Source organism: Physella acuta, unplaced genomic scaffold (genome assembly GCF_028476545.2).
Source record: "Physella acuta isolate Inbredline_101_S28 unplaced genomic scaffold, ASM2847654v3 ptg000466l, whole genome shotgun sequence".
Taxonomy (NCBI): Eukaryota; Metazoa; Mollusca; class Gastropoda; family Physidae; genus Physella; species Physella acuta.
The window spans coordinates 554578-580818 of record NW_026731985.1 but is presented as its reverse complement, the minus strand read 5'-3'; the positions used below and the strand labels follow the sequence as shown (position 1 = coordinate 580818).

At 40.5% G+C, this 26241-nt stretch overlaps 1 protein-coding gene across 1 annotated transcript; it reads right to left on the bottom strand.

Annotated features, from left to right (window-relative positions):
• Positions 1 to 4667: 4667 nt before the first annotated feature.
• Positions 4668 to 23657, bottom strand: LOC131943756 (acetylcholine receptor subunit beta-like 1). The gene is made up of 6 exons (XM_059304012.1): positions 23066 to 23657; positions 19464 to 19597; positions 15588 to 15632; positions 15035 to 15144; positions 13465 to 14458; positions 4668 to 7631 (listed from the first exon to the last, which is right to left on the bottom strand). The coding sequence occupies exons 1-6, from the start codon at positions 23226 to 23228 to the stop codon at positions 7446 to 7448; spliced, it is 1632 nt and encodes a 543-aa protein (XP_059159995.1). The 5' UTR covers positions 23229 to 23657; the 3' UTR covers positions 4668 to 7445.
• Between the last annotated feature and the right edge of the window lie 2584 nt (positions 23658 to 26241).

Genomic DNA, 26241 nt, shown 5'->3' with positions numbered 1-26241 from the left:
CATTGAAAGAGACTGAGGGACCACTGTAAACATTGAAACAGACTGAGGGACCTCTGTTAACATTACTCGAGAATGTGGTACCTCAGTAATTATTCAAAAAGACTGAGGGACCTCTGTAAACATTGAAAGAGACTGAGGGACCACTGTAAACATTGAAACAGACTGAGGGACCTCTGTTAACATTACTCGAGAATGTGGTACCTCAGTAAACATTGAAACAGACTGAGGTACCTTTGTTAACATTGAAAGAGACTGAAGGACCTCTGTAAACATTGAAAGAGACTGAGGGACCTCTGAAAACATTGAAAGAGACTGAGGGACCTCTGAAAACATTGAAAGAGACTGAGGGACCACTGTAAACATTGTGATAGATATCCAGTGGTGTCTGTATCAACATGGGCAAGCAATATCATAAAGCGCTAGACTCTGGCACTCCATCGACCGCAGATAAAGATTTAGTACCTCCCTAAAGTGGGCATCGTATTCCTCACATCTAAGTCCGGTAGGCATGTGACCAGTATGTGCTCAAATGTATGTCCAGCAGACATTAGACCAGTACATGCTCACATTTACTGCGGTCACTGTAACTTTGACAGGGTGGAAGTTGTGGAAAGAAGTAAGGGGGGGGGGGAGAAGAATGTAAATGTAAACAGAACCTGGTCCAACTTACAATGCTGGAGGGGGATATCATTATTCTATAAACAAATATATATATTTAGGTCAAGGTCAAGGGAAAAAAAAAGTCCCTTGCCCTTCCCGCGAGGGAGATCTCGTAGACTGTCTATAATGATGAAAGCGTGTCTGGGACTGCTGTAATGATGAAAGCGTGTCTGGGACTGATGTAATGATGAAAGCGTGTCTGGGACTGCTGTAATGATGAAAGCGTGTCTGGGACTGCTGTAATGATGAAAGCGTGTCTGGGACTGATGTAATGATGAAAGCGTGTCTGGGACTGATGTAATGATGAAAGCGTGTCTGGGACTGCTGTAATGATGAAAGCGTGTCTGGGACTGCTGTAATGATGAAAGCGTGTCTGGGACTGCTGTAATGATGAAAGCGTGTCTGGGACTGCTGTAATGATCCTCCAACAATGATGCATTTCGACAAGTGGGTTGCATCAGCTTTCATGAGGGGGGAACGAAAAGGGGGGGGGGGGGGTAAAATCAATCATCGGTAACGGTTGATTTTCGGTTCTTCATCTTGGTGTTGGGGTGGTGGGGTGTAGAGAGAGGGTTGTTGAGAGAGAGGTGTTGAGAGGGGTGCTGAGGGAGGGGTGCTGAGGGAGGGGTGTTGAGAAAGTAAAAGTTCGCCGCAAACAATGGCGCAAGCAGGGACATAAGGAACCCAGATTTTGTTGAATGGAGGTGGAGGGGTGCTGGGGTGGGGGTATTACAGCTCCACCAGAGGAAGATTTTTCTAGACAGACCCAATAACCAGATTTCTGGTACTACAGGAAGTTATAATAATGATAAGAAAGTTATCGACATTGCCTTGAGATGGTTCGTGTTACAGGCACCAGACAAGGACTCTAGAAATAGGCTTTGCTCTTTACAAGGAGTGACTGGTACCAACACAAGTTTGTACACATGTTTTATAGACGTGTTTTTTAAGCATCCTGTGTACGCATGTTTTAAACACATGTTTCGTACACGTGTTTTGTAAATATTATTTGTACGCATGCTGTGTACGCATGTTTTGTAAGAATATTCATGCCCATGTTCGTACACATTTAAAAATACTATTTTTACACAAACTATTGTCAAGATTTTTGACAAAGGTTTGACTTTGTGTAGGCTAGGTGACTTGCAGGCTCGTGACACACACTGTTTACCTTTCTATTGACCTGTCTGTTTTTAAATTCAGCATGTCCTCACAAAAAAAATAAAAATAAAAAATAAAAATAACGACATTCAATTATTTTTTCGATTTAAATGAATAGATAAACATACACAGAAAGACCTATACGTTATGCATCGATTTTGATCAAACACTTTAGATTTGATCAGTTTGATTTAAGTGGTAGAAAATGGTCCTTGCTGCTTATTGGTATACCTGAATATAATCACTTGATCTGACCTTGACACCATTACTCGATCTGACCTTGACACCATCATTCCAACTGGCCTTGACATCATAACTCGTCTTGACCTTGAAACATGACGAAACTAAAACACCCTGTGCCATTTAGTTCCGTTCCTATAATATAACAGAATCAGGTTTGGTCCGCTAGAGATAGCCTTACATTTTTCATTCTTTAAAAACATATAAGAATTCAGTATTTTATAGTATATAACAAGAGTCACACACTTAGACCACTGTCTCACTGTTTTCTGTAAGATGTGTCTTACACACTGACTTATGTGTTATAAGATTATTTTTGTAAGATGTGTTATACACATTGACTTATGTGTTATCATATTATTTCTGTAAGATGTGTTATACACATTGACTTATGTGTTGTCAAATTATTTATGTAAGATGTGTCATACACACCGACTTATGTGTTGGCAGATTATTTCTTAAATTTAAACTCACCAGACCTCAGTAATTTTTCCTGTCAGAACACTTCTATTTCCGCATGTTGGCTGATTCTTACATCTTTATCCGATGCCGTACATTTTTGTTTATAAACTGGAACAGACCCCACCCGACCCCACCCGACCCCTTCTGACCCCTTCCATCATCCGAATGATCTAACGTGTCAAGATCTCTCTCAGATCCTATAGCACTCTCCGGCTGGATGATTTGAGTGTATGGGCGTATGAGCAATCTCCGCTCACGGGGAAGGCTCTTGTTTTTTACACACGTGTCATCAACGTCACATCTACACGCTTCGGTGACCTGTCGGACGTGCTTGTGGATTGATGGAAGGTCTCGTCGTCTTGTGGTTTAGAAGGTCAGACCTTGCTCAATAGGTCTGGTCATGTTATGGTTTAGAAGGTTAGACCTCACTCAATAGGTCTGGTCATGTTATGGTTTAGAAGGTCAGACCTCGCTCAATAGGTCTGGTCATGTTATGGTTTAGAAGGTCAGACCTCGCTCAATAGGTCTGGTCATGTTATGGTTTAGGTCAGACCTCGCTTGATAGGTCTGGTCATGTTATGGTTTAGAAGGTCAGACCTCGCTCAATAGGTCTGGTCATGTTATGGTTTAGAAGGTCAGACCTCGCTCAATAGGTCTGGTCATGTTATGGTTTAGAAGGTCAGACCTCGCTCAATAGGTCTGGTCATGTTATGGTTTAGAAGGTCAGACCTCGCTTGATAGGTCTGGTCATGTTATGGTTTAGAAGGTCAGACCTTGCTCAATAGGTCTGGTCATGTTATGGTTTAGAAGGTCAGACCTCGCTCAATAGGTCTGGTCATGTTATGGTTTAGGTCAGACCTCGCTTGATATGTCTGGTCATGTTATGGTTTAGAAGGTCAGACCTTGCTCAATAGGTCTGGTTATGTTATGGTTTAGAAGGTCAGACCTTGCTCTATGGAAGGTCTGGTCATCTTATGATTTGGTAGGTCAGACCTCGCTAGATAGAAGGTCTGATCATCTTATGGGTTGGAAGGTCAGACTTAGCTCGATAGAACGTAAGACCTTTCCTTGATGAGCATATAATTAAAATGGTTATCGATTAAATAATTAAGTTAAATGTACATCGATTAGGAAATTTTAAAAGCTTGTACAATTTAAATAGCGATGTCTGAAGGTATTGATTAAATTGCCGTGATAAATTAATTGGTTTACTGTATGTCTAACAGCACTTTATCTAGATCCGAATATATTTTTAGTTTTTAACGCAGGCTAGGTAATATTGTGTTTTATCAAGTAATTGTCGTGTCTCTGTAAGGCTAGTGTTTAGTGTTTGGGTTAGTTTTATGGAGCGGGTACAAATAATGTACTAACAAATACATAGCCTCGGTGTATCCCTACCCAAATCGTTTTACAAACATTCTAATGTCAAGGTCGTTGGCTAATTTACATCAACCGCTTTGATGTTGTTGGACTCTCGTTATCCGATTGCTTTGTTACTGTTTACGTCGTAACGTGGAAGTTAATTAATGAGCAGATAATTATGCACTCCATGTTTGTGAGGTCCCTTGAATACTCACAGCAGTCCAACCGGTCGACCGGTTTCCTGATCGACCGGTAAAAAGCCGGCATCAAATGAAGGCAGTTTGCTATCGACTTGTCGTCTTAACTTACTTGACTAGAAATCCAAATTCTGAACTCCAAACGTCCTCAACCACGCTGTTAGATTAGTGAAATAAAAGCAAAAACAAACACGCAAAAAAAAAAAATTCAATATGTCAAGAGTTTGATTTGGTGATTTTATTGCACTTAAAATAAATGACATACCCCGGAGTTTCCACAAGTTCCAGTATGAAATAAAAAAGATAAAAAAAATCATAAAAAACGTTTTAATAACAAGCTTTTATGTAATGATGCACTAAAAAGTAGAAAATAAATTATAGACTACTATTTAAATAACTATAAAGAAAAGCGTGGGTCACTTTAGTATCTATTGGATACCTTTACTAATGTTAAGGAAGACACCCACGCTTTTCTTTATAGTTATTTAAATAGTAGTCTATAATTTATTTTCTACTTTTTAGTGCATCATTACATAAAAGCTTGTTATTAAAACGTTTTTTATGATTTTTTTTTCAGTACTTTACATGTTTTATTTACAATAGAGTTACATGACTAAAAACCATTGCGCGCCTACTGAATATCACGTTCAGTAGGCGCGCAATGGTTTTTGAACGCAGCCATTACGTGGTCGTGATGGCGCAGCTATTGATGACGCGTGTGGTGTGGTTGGCTAGACATGCCTACTAATTCGGTCCAAATTTTAATTAATTCATAAAAAATCAATTAGGCATCCAATTAAGTCAAATTTAGTTTCAGATTGCATTGTCTTCATGTCTTGACCCACGTGCCAACTGTGAATCGTGTCGGTCAAGTAGAACTGTCCGAATTTTCACTCCTGCGTTTCCGTCTAGACTGACGACTGACGACAGACAGAGGAAGTGAGTTAAATAAAAGCTTGTAAAAAGAAAAACGCTTTCAGTAAATTAGTTATTAGATTAGGATTTGGGAGTTGTATGTTTGTAGCTTGTGTTAAATCAATTAGATGTATTAGTGCGAGTTGTTTGACAGACTCGACTGAGGAGGGGGGGGTCAGGCGTTTTAATGTCGTGGGGTAATGAGTTAGGGTCGTCTTTGTGTTTTCTGGTTCAATCAACGGAATAGCCTCGCGACACTGTTCGGTTTGACATGATGTGATACCTGGTCAGTTTACAGCGCTTAACCTGGTCATTTTATAGAAGGTAGCTTGGTCATTGGCCGTCAAATATCCTGGTCATTTTACAGAAGGTGGCTTGGTCATTGGCCGTCAAATATCCTGGTCATTTTACAGAAGGTGGCTTGGTCATTGGCCGTCAAATATCCTGGTCATTTACAGAAGGTGGCTTGGTCATTGGCCGTCAAATATCCTGGTCATTTTACAGAAGGTAGATTGGTCATTGGCCGTCAAATATCCTGGTCATTTTACAGCACTTAACCTGGTCATTGTTGTTAAACATCTTGGTCATTGGTCAAATAACCTAGTAATTTTACTACATACTGTCTGGTCATTGTCCAGCAGTTAACCTGAATAATAAAGTTGTAGACAGCAGGACAATTTTTCTACGCTACTTGTTGGAATTGTCATGTCGTGATGTCTAATAGATTAAACACTGTGTGAAGCCAAACTTGCCGTGTTTCTAGAATCTTCTCGTTACCCCACATTCAGGTGTTAGCTACGACAGCCCACCTGGCTGTCTGGGATCCAGGTCATCTCGCAGAGACCTAATCCAATCAATTTGTAACCTGTCAACCCATAAATGACCTTAGTTGACCCATACATGACCTTAGTTGACCCATACATGACCTTAGTTGACCCATATATGACCAAAGCCCATCCATAAATGACCTAAGTCAAACCATCGATGACCTAAGATAATCGTTTAATGACCTAAGTCAACCCATCAATGACCTAAGCTAATCGTTTAATGACCTAAGTCAACTCATCAATGACCTAAGCCAAACCGTCAGTCACCTAAGTCAGCAAAATGACTTAAGTCAACCTATAAATGACCTAACCCAACCCAACAGTGACCTACGCCAACCAACTGACCCATACAAGCCCGCCGCCCCCGTAAAGGACGCGTCGTCTTACAAGGAGAAACATCGGATAGACCGACAGAGGATGATAAATTTGACAGCGAGATTTGCGCCCTCTATTTCTTATGCTTTATTTCCTTTATTTGCGGCCTGGGTGAAAAATGAGTAACGGAGTGAGGATGAATAATTTGAGGAGGGGGGAGGAGAGGAAGGGGGGGAGGAGGGGCGCATGCCAGCTAGTGAAAGAAAAATCGAAGTCCTCTATGCATTTAGAAGTAGGCTAGATTGCGCCAACGGAGATGGGTGAATAACATTATTGTTTATCTAAAGTTTCGCCGCTTTTCCCGGCACCTAATAAATAAACTTTATTACCCAGTGGAAGTTAACTTGACAAATTCATTCCACTTAACATACGGTTCAACTGCTGAATCTAATTTCTAAGTCAAGTTTCGCGTCGTTTTTCACAAGTTTCGAGAAAAATGAGGCCAAGGGTTTGAGCAGTTCGCCGACAAGACTCACCTGTCGGATGGTCTGTGCGAAAGTAGGGGAAGTTTTACAGGTGAGGTAACTCATTTGTTTACACAGTGTTCATCGTGTGTGCGTGTGTATGTTTGTGTGTGTGTGTGTGTGTGTGTGTGTGTGTGTGTGTGTGGAGAGGGGGCATGAAGTGGTTGAACATTTCAACAAGTTTTTTTTAAAAAAAAATGACATTACACAAATGTATCATTCGTTCGTTTTTCAGACCGATCGGTTAATGATGTAAGAATAAGCGTTAGCTAATTAGTAAATACAAGTACATTAAAGTGATAAATACAAATGGCACGTACAAGTTAAAAAATTTAACATATAGCTTTAACACATTCTAATGTATTTATACATAAAACCAAGGGAAGTTTTATTAGTATGCAAGGTATCCACATTCAAGTAATGACCTCAAATAAATTAATCTATTGAGCTCATATCTGTTGATGTATTTCAACCCGTTTCTATTGAAATCAGATCTATTGGTCTCAGATCTCTTGACCTTAGATCGCTTGACCTTAGACCTGTTGACCTTAGCCCTGTTGACCTCAGACCTGTTGACCAAGGCTCACATCACGTCACGTGACTGTGTGACGTCAAATCTGGCACCTGTCCTAACACAGCCAATAGAAGAACAATTCTCCAGCCCTCTGACAAAACTGCCGCTTACCCATGCAACTTCGGATCAGTTTTCTCTATTTTTTATCCGGCATGCGGCATGTGCGTCCTTCGTCTGTCATCTAACGTTTATCCTGCAGCACGACAGATCAGGCTACTTCAGCCTTGGCTATATAGTCAGCGATTTCGTTGATGATCTTGTCCTGGTCGACGAACTCCAGGATGTGGGGGGCGTTCATCAGGATCCCCACGGTACCAGACAGCGTGATGGCCAGAAAGATGATCAGCAGGAGCCTGTCTAGCACCCGCGCCACATACTTCCAGTCCTCCAGGATCTGAAACATACAGTCACGTGATGTTAACACAACAGATATTTTACTATCTGAAACATACAGTCACGTGATGTTAACACCACAGATATTTTACTATCTGAAACATACAGTCACGTGATGTTAACACCACAGATATTTTACTATCTGAAACATACAGTCACGTGATGTTAACACCACAGATATTTTACTATCTGAACTATACATTTAAGTGATGTGATATCACAGATATTTTACTATCTGAAACATAAAATCATGTGATGTCATCACCAAATATATTTTACTATCTGAAACATTCAATCAATTGATGTCAAAAAACAAAGATATTTTACTATCTGGTAAAAATATAAACAAAGTTTTCGACTATATCATCCCAATGGCACTGGTACCCACTCATAACATTACCCACCAAAATGTTTACAATGCTACAAGTACTCACTCGCACATTTACTACCGAAACCTTGCCAATGCCACAAGTACTCACACAGACCTTTACCATCTAACTCGTGCAAATGACACCAGTACCCACACCATCTCCCCACTACCCCCCCCCCCACCCACATCACACATGAGCGCTAAAGAAGACATGTCCTCAACAAACATGCAACACAACAGAGACTCTCCTGTATCGTGATAACGATCACTTAATTAAAATAACGAAGATCCAGTTTTAATTAAGCCTGAAAAAAATTTCGGACATTTTAAGCGAACTGGCTCACAGATTAGACTGTAGACGTTGAAATTATTTGAAGAGAATTTTGTTTTCAAACTTCTGTTCGAATGTTGAAACTTTATACAGCTGATGAACTAAGTATTTTAACAGTGTTTAGTGTATATTAAAAAATATACTAGTTTATTATTTTTTGAATTTTGAATAAAACAAACTCTCAACACATTTTTCACCCCCCCCCCCTTTAAAAAAAATAAGCATATCTATCAAAAACACACAAAATATTGTAATGTTTATTTAAAATAATTTTATTTTTGTTTAGTTTGTGTATGAAAGTTCTTTAATAATTTTTCTAAAATTAGTTATACCGTTTAGTTACATGTTTTACAATGGTGGGTGGGAAAGGGCTGGGTGCCATTAGTTCCTAGAGATATCTAGAGTCAGAAATGTGATGCACATTTAGCAGCACATTGGCTGCACGAGTCACGTGACCTGTCTGACCAGTCATCTGACGTATGATGAACGAGCTGGGCCATCATCGCTCTCCCCTCCATACATCAAACATGCATCTGTCAACCGGACCCGGCTAATACACGGCCACTATCACCGGCATCGAGTTAGGGTTTAACCGGCTCTGACAGCTCAACATGAGGCTCACCCCGGCTGCTGTGGGTAGGGTTAAACTGTTAATTATCTCGACTAAAATCTCATGGGCCAGGGTATTTTGAGCTTACACAAATCACGTGACAAAGATGGATGACGTCTTGCCCTCGTTTGGGTAAACGGAGACCCGGTAATGAGAAGATTGGAACAGTTTACAGATTGAAGCATGCAGAGAAATATTTCTAGGATTGAAGCATGCAGAGAAATAGTTCTAGGATTGAAGCATGCAGAGAAATATTTCTAGGATTGAAGCATGCAGAGAAATAGTTCTAGGATTGAAGCATGCAGAGAAATAGTTCTAGGATTGAAGCATGCAGAGAAATAGTTCTAGGATTGAAGCATGCAGAGAAATATTTCTAGGATTGAAGCATGCAGAGAAATATTTCTAGGATTGAAGCATGCAGAGAAATATTTCTAGGATTGAAGCATGCAGAGAAATAGTTCTAGGATTGAAGCATGCAGAGAAATAGTTCTAGGATTGAAGCATGCAGAGAAATATTTCTAGGATTGAAGCATGCAGAGAAATAGTTCTAGGATTGAAGCATGCAGAGAAATATTTCTAGGATTGAAGCATGCAGAGAAATATTTTTAGGATTGAAGCATGCAGAGAAATATTTCTAGGATTGAAGCATGCAGAGAAATATTTCTAGGATTGAAGCATGCAGAGAAATAGTTCTAGGATTGAAGCATGCAGAGAAATAGTTCTAGGATTGAAGCATGCAGAGAAATAGTTCTAGGATTGAAGCATGCAGAGAAATATTTTTAGGATTGAAGCATGCAGAGAAATATTTCTAGGATTGAAGCATGCAGAGAAATATTTCTAGGATTGAAGCGCGCAGAGAAATAATCCTAGGATTGAAGCATGCAGAGAAATAATCCTAGGATTGAAGCGAGCAGATCTTTAGATATAGCTCTTAGATTGTAGCCCTTATACAAACTTAAGCACACAAATAATTTAATTTAGAATTTTCAAAAAAGAAATAGTATAACTGTAGTTTTGGAACAAGCATAACTATTTTAAGATTGTAGCCACTGTTTGAATATAAATATTGTAGGATTGTAGTGTTGAAATATGTGTATGTATGCCGTATCGATATATTTGTGTACACAAATATACACGTCTTTAATGCGTACAAGTCTGCTACTATTTAGGCTTCCATCCTATACATAATCTAAATACATTGAACTTTTTTTTTTCTTCGAAGTTCACAACACAAATGGAGACAAGGCTATGTACAACATCCTCCCATGTTTTTCTGTCCTTTGCTATCCCCCCCATGTTCATTTCTTTTTTAAAATTACCACACGCCTGGTATTTTTGTATCTCCTTTTTCTGGATCCTCTGGGATTCCACGAAATACCTTGTCTGGAAAAACTAGTTGCCGGTCCTCTCTACGTGTAGCCTATCATTCTCCACTTTATTTTCCGAATTCCTCATTCCATTTAAATTTGTCCATTCGTTTTAACGCGGTTTTGTTAGATACTTAATCAAAGTACTTTATATTTAAAATTGAACTAAGGCAGCTATTTACTAAAGATTGTACACTGCCCACTTTAGTCGATATCCAGCACACAGTAGCGCACAGTAAAACATATTTGAGTAAACCACATTACAAATGGCATCATAAAATACAATTCTAGGCTCTTAATTAATAGGCTTTACGCTTTCTTAATTTTTTTCTTATCCACTTTCTAAAAGCAAATATCCCCTTTTAACCAGATCATGTATGTTCACCTTGTCTAAGTCGTGTTATGATACAACCTTACTGGCATATTTGTTAACAATAGGCTAAACATTAAATGCACAATTTTTAATTTAAAAAAAAAATTGATTAACATTGAGCCAATCACTGTTTATTCAGATTACTTCAACATTTAAATGCTGGTGTTAATGTTTACATATGTAAACATGACATTTTTATTTAATCAGTCTGTGTAAACAAACACACATTGCTAATACCAGGGAAGATTTTTCTTGAGGCTGTAATCAAGGTAACGGTAAAAAGTCGCGTGTTTTTTTCCCGTTTTCTCACAGATTTTAATAATTAATTTAAAACATATTGGCAGGATGAGTCCAAGCGTTTTTAAAGTTTTTTAAACGTTCTCAATCTTTCAAATTACGGGTGGAAAAAATTCAACAGATGACAAATATCCAAACAGTTAATCTGGTAAATATATTTTAGTTGTTTCGGATGATTTCTGTAGTGCTAGTATCCCACTAACTTCCAAATGAGCAACGCTCTTATTCCGGATGTAGGTATCCAACCCATAAATGTAAAGACTACGAACAGTGAATACCCCACCACATAATATATCTTGACCCATCTAAAACACATTCATCGTATCCCATAACCCATAACCCATAACACAACACTTATCATTACTTATTACACGCCTTCTTTTGCTCCCCGCACAAGAAATCAAGCTTACCCCACCTCACACAAGATATCAAGGTTATCCCCACCTCACACAACATATCAAGCTTACCCCCCACCTCACACAATGTGTCTTGACCTTCTTATGCGCCGTGTGTACCCTCCCCCACAGTCATGCCCATCCCCACACACCAGGTGTCTCGCCACCCCACACAGTCTTTCCCATCCCCACACACGGTCTCCTTACCCCACACAGTCTTCCACTACCCCCCCCCCCGTACGGTCTGCCTACCCCACACAGTCTTGCCCATCCCCCACACACGGTCTCCCTACCCCACACAGTATTTCCCATCCCCACACACCAGGTCTCTCTCTCCCCCTTCACAGTCTCGCCCAACCCACACCACGCACATATTATCTTGTCCTTCTTATACCCATTGTCTACTCCCCCCCCCAGATATCTCACCCAGCCCTCCCCTCCGTACTGCATGTTTCCCCCCCACCCCATACACACAGTACGAAAGTGAGTACACACCCAGTATTTACCCACCAAATTCTGACCTTTGACTTCACCGTTTACTCACCTTCACAGATGGATGGCTTAAACCATTAACCCCCCCCCCCCACCCCTCCACCCCTACAGCAGCAGTAAGAACGTTTAGTCTAAACTTCTAACGTGTAGCCTCGCATCAAAGTTTAGTCTTAACTTTGCTAGCTTTTAGTGTAAACTTTGTAAAATACAAAGTGATTATTTTTTTTTACAAAAAAATTGTCTATTTTATATTATGTGAACACATTTTTTTATCAAAGTCTTCTTAGAGAAGGGAAATGATGTGGTGGGGGTGGGGATGGGGGGGGGGGGCGACCTGTTTATCAGTTTGGGAACCTGTCAGGTGTAGGGATGTATTAGAAGGGAGGGGGGAGTAAGGGGGACAGATACCGATACGTGGCATAAGGCCCTAGATTTGTTGGTGCTACAGAATGATTTATTGCATTATTGCAAGCCTTATTGGCGAATATCTGTGGACCACCATCACCTCTCATCCCTTCCCCTCCCTTCTGGGTAGCGGGGTCTGCATTGCACAACATTGAACCGTGGTACAACGAATGTGCCCGAGGTACAACACAACGAATGTACCCGAGGTACAACGAATGTGCCCGAGTTACAACGAATGTGCCCGAGGTACAACGAATGTGCCCTGGGTACAACGAATGTGCCAAAGGTACAACGAATGTGCCCGAGGTACAACAATGTGCCCGAGGTACACGAATGTGCCCGAGGTACAACAATGTGCCGGAATGCAACATTTTTGAACTGGATCCACCGATGGTTACCCGTCCTAAATGAATGTTTTAACTAAATCGATAGCTAATTGTTTAACGCTTGAATGGAGCAACACCACATTGACAAAATAAAAACATTTCCAACATAATTCGATTGAACCAAAAGTTGGTTTTTCTATACTTTTCTGAAGTTTTAAACAGACATAAAAGGGAATGTGAATTCCACGACAGACTTTCAAGAGTTTCTTCCAGGCATCTTTTCAGGGGTGGCTTCGCCCCCCCCCCCCCCCGAATTTTTTTTACCGCCACCCCCCCCCCCCCCGAACGAAATGAAATTTATATAATTTATATAGAAAATATTGATTGTAACAGTGTCCGCCCCCCCCCCCCCCCGAAGAAAGTTTACCGCCCCCCCCCGAAAATTTCAAGTGCCCCCCCCCCCCCGGAGAAAAAATCTGGAAGAAACACTGCTTTTAAGAAGTTAAGGAATATGTGTGCATGTAGTTGAGTAGTTGCGAACAGTATGGGAATTTAATGTCCATAGGAGGGGGGATGGGGGGCTTTGGTTTAGGATAATGGCAAGCCAACTGTGACATCATACTTGACCAAACCTGGCATAATCTTGTTAGGGTTGAGACTACGTCCAAGCTGACCCCAGTAATAAATATTTTGTATCAGGTAAGCATGACACCACATGATATTTGTTGACAATATGACATGTTTAGTCTACATGACATTTTTGGTGAACATGAATCACATGATATTTGTTGACAACATGACATGTTTAGTCTACATGACATGTTTAGTCTACATGACATTTATGGTGAAAATGACATCAGCTACTCACCATGACATACTCCTGCTCTTTCTTCAGATGCTGGTAGATGAACTCTACTGCCTCTACCGTCCTGTGAATCTCAGGCGTCATCTCAAAAGGCTTGACCCACGAACTACTCCCGTTAGTCCTCTCGGTCACGTGTCTCCTAGCCTGAGGGTACTCTATTGAGTTTCCTTGTACGTCCGCGCTTTGTGTCGCCGCTAGCTCATACGCTTCCAGACTGATGCACCGTGCGTCTGGCACTGGCCGGAACCGGCTGTGCTGTATACCGAGAGTACCTTTCCACCTTTTTTCATGGTCAGGTCTGGACATGAGCAGGTATTTGGGAAGTTCCCGCAAGAACAGGATCCGAACCCAGTGCGGCATGTCTTGGGTTCCAGGATTGATCCAGTTCCGGTTGATGATGATGACGGTGCAGAAAATTGCGACGACGTTCATGATGAAGGTGAAGAGGAGGTACTTGGCTATGAGCGGGATTGTCAAAGATGGCGGTAGGATTTTGGAGACCAACAACAGAAACACGACCAACGCGAACAGCACGGAGATGCTCAACGTGATCTTCTGTCCTCCGTGAGCCGGAAGTGCGAACACGCAGACCGTGACGAATGAAATGAGTACACAAGGAATGATGACGTTTACCGTGTAGAACAGAGTTTTCCGTCTCAACACGAACTGGAAAATAATCTGTTCACGTTCTTCCCCCGTAACGTTGTCTTTGATGGGTTCGATCCTGCCCGGGCCGTCGATGATGTCCCAGCTGCCACTCTTGAGGTAGTCGCCCAGGTCAAGCTTGTCCCGGTTCTTGTGGAAGCTGTACTTTAAGGCCTTGCCTTTGTGGGTCCAGGAGCCGAACTTCATCTCGCAGACCTGCTGGTCGAAGGGGAAGTACTTGACGTCGATGGAGCAGGAACTGTGGTAGATGGCGGGCGGGATCCAATGGACCTCGCTAGTGCTGTACAGGACACAGTTAGACTTGTAGGTCACTTCAAAGTTGCCGTTAGCGCTGGAATAGGGGGGGGGGGGGGATTTGGGAGATATTTGTGAATAATGGGGAGGTGTTAACCGTGCGGGGATATTTTAAAAATGTGGTTACAAGTTGTAAATGTTAGGGAAAGGCTTGAAAGGTGGGGAGATATATTTAAATTTTGGAGGATATATTTAAATTATGGATGAGGTTTTTAAGTTATGGAGGATATATTTAAATTATAGAGGATGTTGTTTGAGATAAGCGCGGATTTATTTGTGAATAATGTTAAGACAATTCACCTCTCATGCACTCATTTAACTTTTTATAAACCCACTATTTTGAAGGTTGATTAAAAAAAATCCAACACACTCTCTATACCCCATTCATCCAACTCAACTGCTTATAAAACCACCAATTAACTTCCTATAAACACACACATACAAACGATGATAAAACCACCATAAAATTTTCTATACCCCCCTTTACCTGCCAATGCAACCAACACCTCACTTGCTATAAAACTTTCTATACCCCCCATACAACAAACAACTCACTTGTTATAAATATTTCTATTACCCCCCCCCCCCCACCCTCATACAACCAACAACTCACTTGTTGAAGAGAACAAAGTCTGGAACCCACACTTTGTCTGGGCTGATACGGATGGACCCGATGTTCCCATATTTCTCCGGGTCCCACTGGATCTGGTAGTCGTTCCAGTACTTGAAGGGGGGTGGGGGGTCGGGGGGGGGGGGGGAGTGACAAAAAACACTTTTCAATTACTGTATTCACTTGTAGGATGCACTAAAAAAAAAACTTCGCGTGCAGACAACATGGCTACTCAAGTCACGTGACTAGAATGATTCTGATTGCTCACCACATCGTAGAATCTTCTAAAAATAGATCCGCTAATGCAATAACAGTTTTTTTTTGTCTAACAATAAATATTTTTTATGAAAAAGATACAGACGGACGGATGTAGCTACACAAGCTGGCCAGCTCAGAAATATCTGGTACCAGGTCAACGACCTCTGTCCACCTGACTGACCACTGTTCTAGAATTGTGCTGGACTGGAGATTTTGGGAGCTATGCAATCAGCAGTTTATGAAACACCATTAGAATAAAAGACAAGATGGCGGAGACTTGAATGAAATGTTTACTCACAACCTGGAGCCAGACGTTAGTTTTCATCACTTGATTGACCTCGTCCTGTGTGGGAGAGAAAAAAAAACTTCCTCGTCTCGCGTTTCATCTCGGCTCCTTGTGTTAAGACAAGGAAATCGAAAGTAGTCTGCCATTACGGGAAATTCCCGATTGTTTTCATACGTTATCGGGGTAGCGCTGGATTATGGGGAGGCTTTAATGGAAATCAATGACAGCTAATGTATGTGTACTATTTCAACAGATACCGGATAATGTTCCCCAATATTTCAACAGATATTGACTAATGTTCCCCACTTTCAACAGATATTGACTAATGTTCCCCACTATTTCAACAGATACTGGCTAATGTTCCCCACCATTTCAACAGATATTGACTAATATTCCCCACTATTTCAACAGATACTGGCTAATGTTCCCCACCATTTCAACAGATATTGACTAATGTTCCTCACTACTTCAACAGATATTGACTAATGTTCCTCACTACTTCAACAGATATTGACTAATGTTCCTCATTACTTCAACAGATATTGACTAATGTTCCTCACTACTTCAACAGATATTGACTCATGTTCCTCACTACTTCAACAGATATTGACTCATGTTCCTCACTACTTCAACAGATATTGACTAATGTTCCTCACTACTTCAACAGATATTGACTAATGTTCCCCACTATTTCAACAGATACTGGCTAATGTTCCCCACCATTTCAACAGGTATTGACTAATGTTCCCCACCATTTCAACAGATATTGACTAATGTTCCTCACTACTTCAACAGATATTGACTAATGTTCCTCACTACTTCAACAGATATTGACTAATGTTCCTCATTACTTCAACAGATATTGACTAATGTTCCTCACTACTTCAACAGATATTGACTCATGTTCCTCACTACTTCAACAGATATTGACTAATGTTCCTCACTACTTCAACATATATTGACTAATGTTCCTCACTACTTCAACAGATATTGACTAATGTTCCCCACTATTTCTACAGATATTGACTAATGTTCTCCAATATTTCAACAGATATTGACTAATGTTCCCCACTATTTCTACAGATATTGACTAATGTTCCCCAGTCTTTCAACAGATATTGACTAATGTTCTCCAATATTTCAACAGATATTGACTAATGTTCCCCACCATTTCAACAGATATTGACTAATGTTCCCCACCATTTCAACAGATACTGACTAATGTTCCCCACCATTTCAACAGATACTGACTAATGTTCCCCACCATTTCAACAGATACTGACTAATGTTCCCCACCATTTCAACAGATACTGACTAATGTTCCCCACCATTTCAACAAATACTGACTAATGTTCCCCACCATTTCAACAGATATTGACTAATGTTCCCCACCATTTCAGCAGATACTGACTAATGTTCCCCACCATTTCAACAGATATTGACTAATGTTCCCCACCACTTCAACAGATACTGACTAATGTTCCCCACTATTTCAACAGATATTGGCTAATGTTGTCCAGCGGGAGAGGATAATATACAGCATAGTAAATGCCCTAGCCTGATTTTATATATATATATATATATATATATATATATATATATATATATATATATATATATATTTGGATTAATTGATAAATTATACCTGTGTAATATCAGGGTCTAGCTAATTTAAAAAAATATTTTTGAGAAATAATTAAAAAAAAAACAAACAAATAAAAATAAAAGTTATCTCAACATTTTTAACAAAAGTTATCAGAAATTTTGTTCCGCATTAACGGTTTTCTTTCCCTTGAAATAAGACCACGTGACGTCACTAATTGGGTACTTATATCGTCAGCAGATGCATTCTGGGAACTACCTGTAAAACAGTCTCACTCTGGCACCTGTAGTCTCACTCTATCAGTACAACAGTCTCACTCTATCAGTACAACAGTCTCACTCTACCTGTACAACAGTCTCACCCTGGCACCTGTAGTCTCACTTAACCTGTACAACAGCCTCACTCTACCTGTACAACAGCCTCACTCTACCTGTACAACAGCCTCACTCTACCTGTACAACAGTCTCACTTTACCTGTACAACAGCCTCACTCTACCTGTACAACAGCCTCACTCTACCTGTACAACAGTCTCACTCTACAACAGTCTCACTCTACCTGTACAACAGTCTCACTCTACCTGTACAACAGTCTCACTCTACAACAGTCTCACTCTACCTGTACAACAGCCTCACTCTACCTGTACAACAGTCTCACTCTACCTGTACAACAGCCTCACTCTACCTGTACAACAGCCTCACTCTACCTGTACAACAGTCTCACTTTACCTGTACAACAGCCTCACTCTACCTGTACAACAGCCTCACTCTACCTGTACAACAGTCTCACTCTACAACAGTCTCACTCTACCTGTACAACAGTCTCACTCTACCTGTACAACAGTCTCACTCTACAACAATCTCACTCTACCTGTACAACAGTCTCACTCTACCTGTACAACAGTCTCACTCTACCTGTACAACAGTCTCACTCTACCTGTACAACAGTCTCACTCTACCTGTATAACAGTCTCACTCTACCTGTACAACAGTCTCACTCTACAACAGTCTCACTCTACCTGTACAACAGTCTCACTCTACCTGTACAACAGCCTCACTCTACCTGTACAACAGTCTCACTCTACCTGTACAACAGTCTCACTCTACCTGTACAACAGTCTCACTCTACCTGTACAACAGCCTCACTCTACCTGTACAACAGTCTCACTCTACCTGTACAACAGTCTCACTCTACCTGTACAACAGTCTCACTCTACCTGTACAACAGCCTCACTCTATCTGTACAACAGTCTCACTCTACCTGTACAACAGTCTCACTCTACAACAGTCTCACTCTACCTGTACAACAGTCTCACTCTACCTGTACAACAGTCTCACTCTACCTGTACAACAGTCTCACTCTACCTGTACAACAGTCTCACTCTACAACAGTCTCACTCTACCTGTACAACAGTTTCACTCTACCTGTACAACAGTCTCACTCTACCTGTACAACAGTCTCACTCTACAACAGTCTCACTCTACCTGTACAACAGTCTCACTCTACCTGTACAACAGTCTCACTCTACCTGTACAACAGCCTCACTCTACCTGTACAACAGTCTCACTCTACCTGTACAACAGCCTCACTCTACCTGTACAACAGTCTCACTCTACCTGTACAACAGTCTCACTCTACCTGTACAACAGTCTCACTCTACCTTTATACCAGTCTCACTCTTACTATAACAGTCTCCCACTACCTGTCACACACACAATCACAGATCCCTCCCATCCAGTGGATTAACCGATTTATATCCCCACAGGTAATGAGTGTTTGAATGAAGAGCTGACTCAAAACTAACCCCAGCACTAACCCCAGCACTAACCCCAGCCTAACTCTAGCACTAACCCCAGCACTAACTCTAGCACTAACCCCAGCACTAACCCCAGCACTAACCCCAGCACTAACCCCAGCACTAACCCCAGCCTAACTCTAGCACTAACCCCAGCCTAACTCTAGCACTAACCCCAGCACTAACCCCAGCACTAACCCCAGCACTAACCCCAGCACTAACTCCAGCACTAACCCCAGCACTAACCCCAGCACTAACCCCAGCCTAACTCTAGCACTAACCCCAGCACTAACCCCAGCCTAACTCTAACCACTAACCCCAGCCTAACTCTAGCACTAACCCCAGCACTAACCCCAGCACTAACCCCAGCACTAACCCCAGCCTAACTCTAGCACTAACCCCAGCCTAACTCTAGCACTAACCCCAGCACTAACCCCAGCACTAACCCCAGCCTAACTGTAACTGCCAGTATGTAGAAAGCCGGCTACTCACCACACTGATGATCTGGCTGAGCGCCAGACTGAAGCGAATTTCCAGGGTTTCGTTGGGATTTGTGACAGGCCGGACCAAGGGGTTGTAGCCATCTTTCTCAAACAGGTCGAAGATGAGGCTCTTCTCCTTGTTCACTGGAACAGTTGGTGGTATACAGGCTGAGTTATCGGTCGTGAGTTGAGTTATCGGTCGTGAGTTGGGTTATCGGTCGTGAGTTGAGTTATCGGTCGTGAGTTGAGTTATCGGTCGAGAGTTGAATTATCGGTCTTGTGTTGGACTGAGTTATCGGTCGTGTGTTGGACTGAGTTATCGGTCGTGTGTTGGACTGAGTTATCGGTCGTGTGTTGGACTGAGTTATCGGTCGTGAGTTGGACTGAGTTATCGGTCGTGAGTTGGGCTGAGTTATCGGTCGTGAGTTAGGGTAAGTTATCTGTTGATGTGGAGAGTTATCCGTCGTTGGGGAGTTGGGGTGAGTAACATATCTTGATTTAGAGTGATATTTTGGGTGATTTGACGTAGGTAAGTGTTCTGTAACAAGGACTCAGTAGCGAGTTATTTGTTTATTGGTTGGTAAAAATATCTTCGTATAGGGCGTAGGTGTATGATTATCTTGCATATTTCGGCAATAGAAGCAGAGTTATCTCTGTTTAGAAAATAGAAGCATAATTATCTTTCTCTAGAAGATGGAAACTAAGTTATCTTTCTTCAAAAAATATAGCTATATATCCAAAGAAAATAGAAATATGGTTCTTTCCTTAGAAAAAAAGGATCAAAATTATTTTATTTCAGAAATAGAAGCAAAATTATCTTCCTTTAGAGAGTAGAAGCAAAGTTGTCTTTAGAGGGAGCATCACCATTATTAAAGGATGGCAGACGATTGGCCAACATGATGATGACAGGCAAATAATAACACCGTTTAACATCAGCAGGGTGTAGCCCATCCCCCGGGCGCTAGGGAAGGGAATAGTTAAATGTGGACAGGGGGGGGGGGGCTACACTACAGCAGGGGAAATAACACCCACACTGACACGAAATGCTACCAAGTAGAAAGATAAAATTTAAATCACTATGACCAAATCTAAACTAAGAACGGATTTCTATGGGGGAAAAGTGGTTCATACTTGTACTGATACTTTACTTAATAAAATTTAAAGTAGGAATTAAACACAAATCTAACCGAATATAAATTTTAATCAAACCTAAACAAAGAAAGAATATGACTCAAATATAAACCAAGTAGGAATGTAACCTGTTTTTAAACCATGTAGAAACGATACTCACAATTTAACTAAGTAGGAATTTAACTCAAAGCCATTTTTAGCCAAGTAGGAATCAGCTCCCAATCTAAACCGAGTAGTTTTTAGTTCCAAATCTATACCAATTAGCCCCACATCTACTCCAGATATGAATTTGCTCTAAACTTGATCAAAGGAAATTTGCCCACATTTATAACTAGAAGTAATTGGCCATATATTATAATCACTTTATCCGGAAAAGGGCCCCATCTTTAGCCATCAGAAACTGGGCCAAATCTACACCCAGTCAGAACCAACCCAAATGTTTATGTGTTTTGTAAAACAAAAAGTATTTTACTCAACACAAATGTGCGGCATAAGGATGGGCTGTTTAATTATTGTTTTTAAATTATTATTGATTTTTTTAACGTAAAGAAAGAAATCAATAAAAGCTATTATGTTGCTTTAATTATCATGTGTATAGAGGCGCAAACGTTTTAACAATACATCCTGCTAACCCAAGCTTAAATTTAATTACTATCTGTCAGTCCGCACCAAGTTGGAATATTACTATAGCAAATATTAGAATAAGCACCATGTAGGAATATTACTCTAGCGATCATCAGGATATCTACCAAGTAGGGAAATTGCTCTCTCGAAGTATATGCAAAAAGTAGGAATATTACAGCAGAGAGTGTTAGAGTATGCACCAAAATATTGCACCAACATTTGTCAGAATTATTTAGAAGGTATTTTTCTCCACAGTCAATTCTGAATAGTACAATTTCCCTACAGTCTGCCTGCACCATGTAGTGAACTACACATTCTAGGAATCTGTACCCAGATGGAACTAAGTTTGCTAAGTCAGGTCAAGCAGTTTTTTGAATGCCGTAGTTTCTGTACACTCAACTAATTTCATCAACATTTGTACGGCTTGATTCAACCGTGGTGTCACTTGCCACTGCTAGCACTGATGTCACTGATGTATCTGATGTCAATGATGTCAATGATGTTGTCTTGTGTCAATGACATCAATGATGTGTCTGATGTCAATGATGTGTCTGATGTCATTGATGTATATGATGTCATTAAAGTGTACACAATAAACCTGGATAATTTTTGGACTTAATGTTAACATCCCTTTCAAAATGCAGTATTGTAGACCACCTCCCCCCTTCCCAACCACCAAAAGTTGTAAGTAGCTACTGCTAAAAGGTGTTGACCCATTCCCACCAAATGTAGTAATGGGGAACCCCTACCACCAAGTGGGTTAAGTGACCCCCTCCCCCCTACCACCAAGTGGGTTAAGTGATCCTTCCCCCCTACGACCAAGTGGGTTAAGTGACCCCCCTACCATCAAGGGGGTTAAGCGACCCACCTACCACCAAGCAAGGTAATGGTGACTAACAACCCCCACCTACCAGGGGTTTAGCCAGTTATCCCCCCCCCATATTGTCATAACCGCCCTACAGTCGTGTACATTTTTCCATCACACTTTTTGTTTTGTTTGAAATAGCTGGGATATGGACGTGAATTAGGTCATACACAATCTTATGGATTTTTTACTCCAGGTGATTTGTTTTAGTAACTAGTCGGAGAGTTTTGTCCCTTATTACTGCTTTCCCCATTATTAATGTAATGAGGCAAGGGACGTTAATCTATGGAACTTACATTACAAGGACGAGTAGTTATCGACGTATCAATAAAGCACGTGTGTTATTACACAGGTAATTTTTTTCTACAAAGCCTAGCGCACACGTGAGCTGTGTGCGCACAGATGTACTCACGTTCAGTGGGTATTGGACACACGGTCCTGATCAATCAATATATTAAATTAAAACGTCGCAGTCAAGGTTTGATTGACACATGCCCCACCCACTTCAAGACTACCCCCACCCTCAAGTTTTAACACACCCAGATTTCCTCCTCACCCACCCCTCTGTACAACTGAATGAAAGCTAACCCTCCTACCGTCACTACAGCTAACACACCGTGTGCATGCTTGCTCCCCCTCAATGTTTAGTTAACACCTCTCTTCTTTTCTTTAAAGCTAAAAGTGTATATCTCCTCTCTCCCTCTTTATTAATATCATTACTCCATCTATAGCTATAGACTTGTAGCTCCCCCTCCACCTACAGTTAAAGGTTAACCCCCTCACCCCCATATAGTTAAAATCTCCCCCCTCCCCCACATAGTTAAAAGCTACCCCCTCCCCCTCACACCCCTACATCTGAAACGTACCTCCTCCCCTCATCCCCCTATATCTAAAAGGTGCCCCCCTCACACCCCTTCATCTAAAACGTACTCCCTCCCCTCCCCACTACATCTAAAACTTTACCCCCCCCCCCCTCACACCCCATTGATTACCTCTATCAGCGTTCTCCTCCTCCTCGTCTGCTGAAGATGAGCAGTGGGACTTGTTGTGCACCTCCGGCCGCTCGTGCTTGCCCAGCACATGTGTACCCACCAGCAGCAGCACACAACAAGCACAGCACGCCCGGGTCAAGGTCGACGTCAGCACACATGTCATAGCGAGCACGTTCCCAGCACACCGAACTCACACGAATTCCGTCACAAGTAGGTTTCTACTCACCACACGGAAAGGTAACAACACACGGCGCACGCCAGCGAACAAGCCATTGAAATCAAGAAAAAAACAACTTCAGCGCATGCGCATTAAATAATTTCCTGTGAAGAAAGATTACAGCGTCTGATTTCAACTCGACCTTATTTTATCACGTTTCTAGGTAAACAAGAAAATACATAATAGACGGTCAGGTAAACAAATAAAAAGTATTTAAAAAGTATAAAAAACATATTTAAAACCCGGGAGGTTAAGCAAGCAAGACGGAGGCACGTGAGTGCTTGAAAGCTGGTGAGCACAAGTCTAGGTTTCGCGAGCTATCACAGTGAGCGGGACCACGGTGGTGTGCGTTCTGCTCGGAGCGACGCTTCAACAGTGGACTTATCCGCAGGAAATGGCTAGTTTCGCTTTCATTTCTCGCCACAGGTTGATGAAAGAAAACATTTGTTAGAACCAGCTGACGTTTTATAAACACGTGATGTAGGAATTGAATGAATTTACAAGCTAAAAGAGGACAGAACTTTACATTTTTAACTACACATTTCGTTTATACTTGTGACTTCATTAGCAGAAATGTAAACGCTAACCTAGCTGCAGAAAAAATAATGTACACATGTAACACTAAATTAAATACAATTTACTGTGTTTGCTAAAATTATTGTCTAAAAGTAAAATGTGAATCTACCTAAACGAAAAAAAAAATTCTCATCAGCTATTAGGAATAGGCCTATATATAATTTTACAATTTAGCCGGAAAAGGTAATAAACTAACTGACCTAAAATGAGTACATTAGTAAATAGAAAAGTATATTTACATAATCACCAAAACGAAAATCAAAATTTACACATTTATTAAAAGGCAAAATAAATATTTTGTAACAAGCGTTTAAATGCACTGAAAATAAGATAATAAAACTAATATGTTTTCTTTCATAACAGCTTTGGGTAAACGATCTCACGAGCGACCAAAGCGTAATTTTTAATGACTAATTAAGCATCTAATTAAATTATTTAAAAAATACGTGTATAATCATCGAAGTGAAATATATATATATATCTGAAACATTAGAACGAAATCACTGCATTAGAAGTGGGTCGATATTGAGTTACAAGATTTGCCACAAACCCACAAACAAACAAACACACACAAATAGACGATGCGAACTAAATAAAAGCTTGTAAAACGCATTTTTGAGTAGAAACTTGGATTGGATATAAAACACGCATTTTAAATTAACAAACATGGATTGGACATAATTTGACAACAACCAGTAAGATGTCTATTTAAAAGTGTAATTAAAACACAGGTCAACGTAGCCCGTAAATTTAAACTTGCCCAATAAAACCCCAATTAATTAAACTTCAGATTCTACATAGGCGTCAGTACTATTAAGTTAACCAATCAATTTGACTTAACATTGAACGTAAACTAAGGTGAATTTTCCTAGAGGTACATCTTTTTTAATTCATGATTTTAGTTAATTTATTGGAACGCTGAACACTTTGTTTTAATTGAGCATTTTAAAAGATTTACCTTTTAACATAAAAGAATACAAATATTTTGAGTTACTAGCACTCAGGTTTTCAAATTTTTGTTAAAAATTTGTGGAAATGTTTCGATAAAACTATAACATGCTTTATTGAAATGAAATTTTAAATATTTGTTTTAAAAAATAACTTGAAAACATTAAAAAATGCAATAAAAAGAATAAAGTTTAAACATCTTAAAAATCATAGTAACCAATTTAAAAACGTTTCAACATTTCAATTTTTAAAAACCTTAATGGAAAAAATAATATCTTTAGAATGATACGAAATATTACAGGAATTGTTTAAACAGTGGTAAATTTTGTCAACAATATTTTTTAATTACTGGAAATAAATTTCTGAAACTAAAAATGTCCAAAAACTAATTTTGAAAAAATCTACACGTTTATTTTTGTTAGATAAGTTGATATTATTTAAACTGAAAAATAATATTTTATTTGAAAATTAATTCATTTTTCACAAGGATAAATAGTATTACAATTTAAATTGCATGAACAATGCCGAGCTTTCCTTTCAAAGACCAACAAGTATTTAAGTCTAGATCTATCGTCTATTGGGTCTACTGTCAGCTTGTTAGACGCTTGGGTCTACAGCCAGATCTGTTGGATGCTTGAGTTGAGTCTACAGCCAGATCTGTTGGATGCTTGAGTCTACAGCCGGATCTGTTGGATGCTTGAGTTGAGTCTACAGCCAGATCTGTTGGATGCTTGAGTTGAGTCTACAGCCAGATCTGTTGGATGCTTGAGTTGAGTCTACAGCCAGATCTGTTGGATGCTTGAGTTGAGTCTACAGCCAGATCTGTTGGATGCTTGAGTTGAGTCTACAGCCAGATCTGTTGGATGCTTGAGTTGAGTCTACAGCCAGATCTGTTGGATGCTTGAGTTGAGTCTACAACCAGATCTGTTGGATGCTTGAGTCTACAGCCGGATCTGTTGGATGCTTGAGTTGAGTCTACAACCAGATCTGTTGGATGCTTGAGTTGAGTCTACAGCCAGATCTGTTGGATGCTTGAGTTGAGTCTACAGCCAGATCTGTTGGATGCTTGAGTTGAGTCTACAGCCAGATCTGTTGGATGCTTGAGTCTACAGCCAGATCTGTTGGATGCTTGAGTCTACAGCCAGATCTGTTGGATGCTTGAGTTGAGTCTACAGCCAGATCTGTTGGATGCTTGAGTCTACAGCCAGATCTGTTGGATGCTTGAGTTGAGTCTACAGCCAGATCTGTTGGATGCTTGAGTCTACAGCCAGATCTGTTGGATGCTTGAGTTGAGTCTACAGCCAGATCTGTTGGATGCTTGAGTTGAGTCTACAGCCAGATCTGTTGGATGCTTGAGTTGAGTCTACAGCCAGATCTGTTGGATGCTTGAGTTGAGTCTACAGCCAGATCTGTTGGATGCTTGAGTTGAGTCTAC

What these genes read in the sequence shown, in the direction of transcription:
- LOC131943756 (XM_059304012.1), bottom strand. Translation starts at nt 23,228, where the DNA reads ATGACATGTGTGCTGACGTCGACCTTGACCCGGGCGTGCTGTGCTTGT. An exon ending in CTAACGTCTGGCTCCAGGTT is followed by an intron (nt 15,145 to 15,587) that starts GTGAGTAAACAT and finishes CCCCCCTTCAAG; the next exon opens with TACTGGAACGACTACCAGAT. An exon ending in AAGAGCAGGAGTATGTCATG is followed by an intron (nt 7,632 to 13,464) that starts GTGAGTAGCTGA and finishes TGTATGTTTCAG; the next exon opens with ATCCTGGAGGACTGGAAGTA.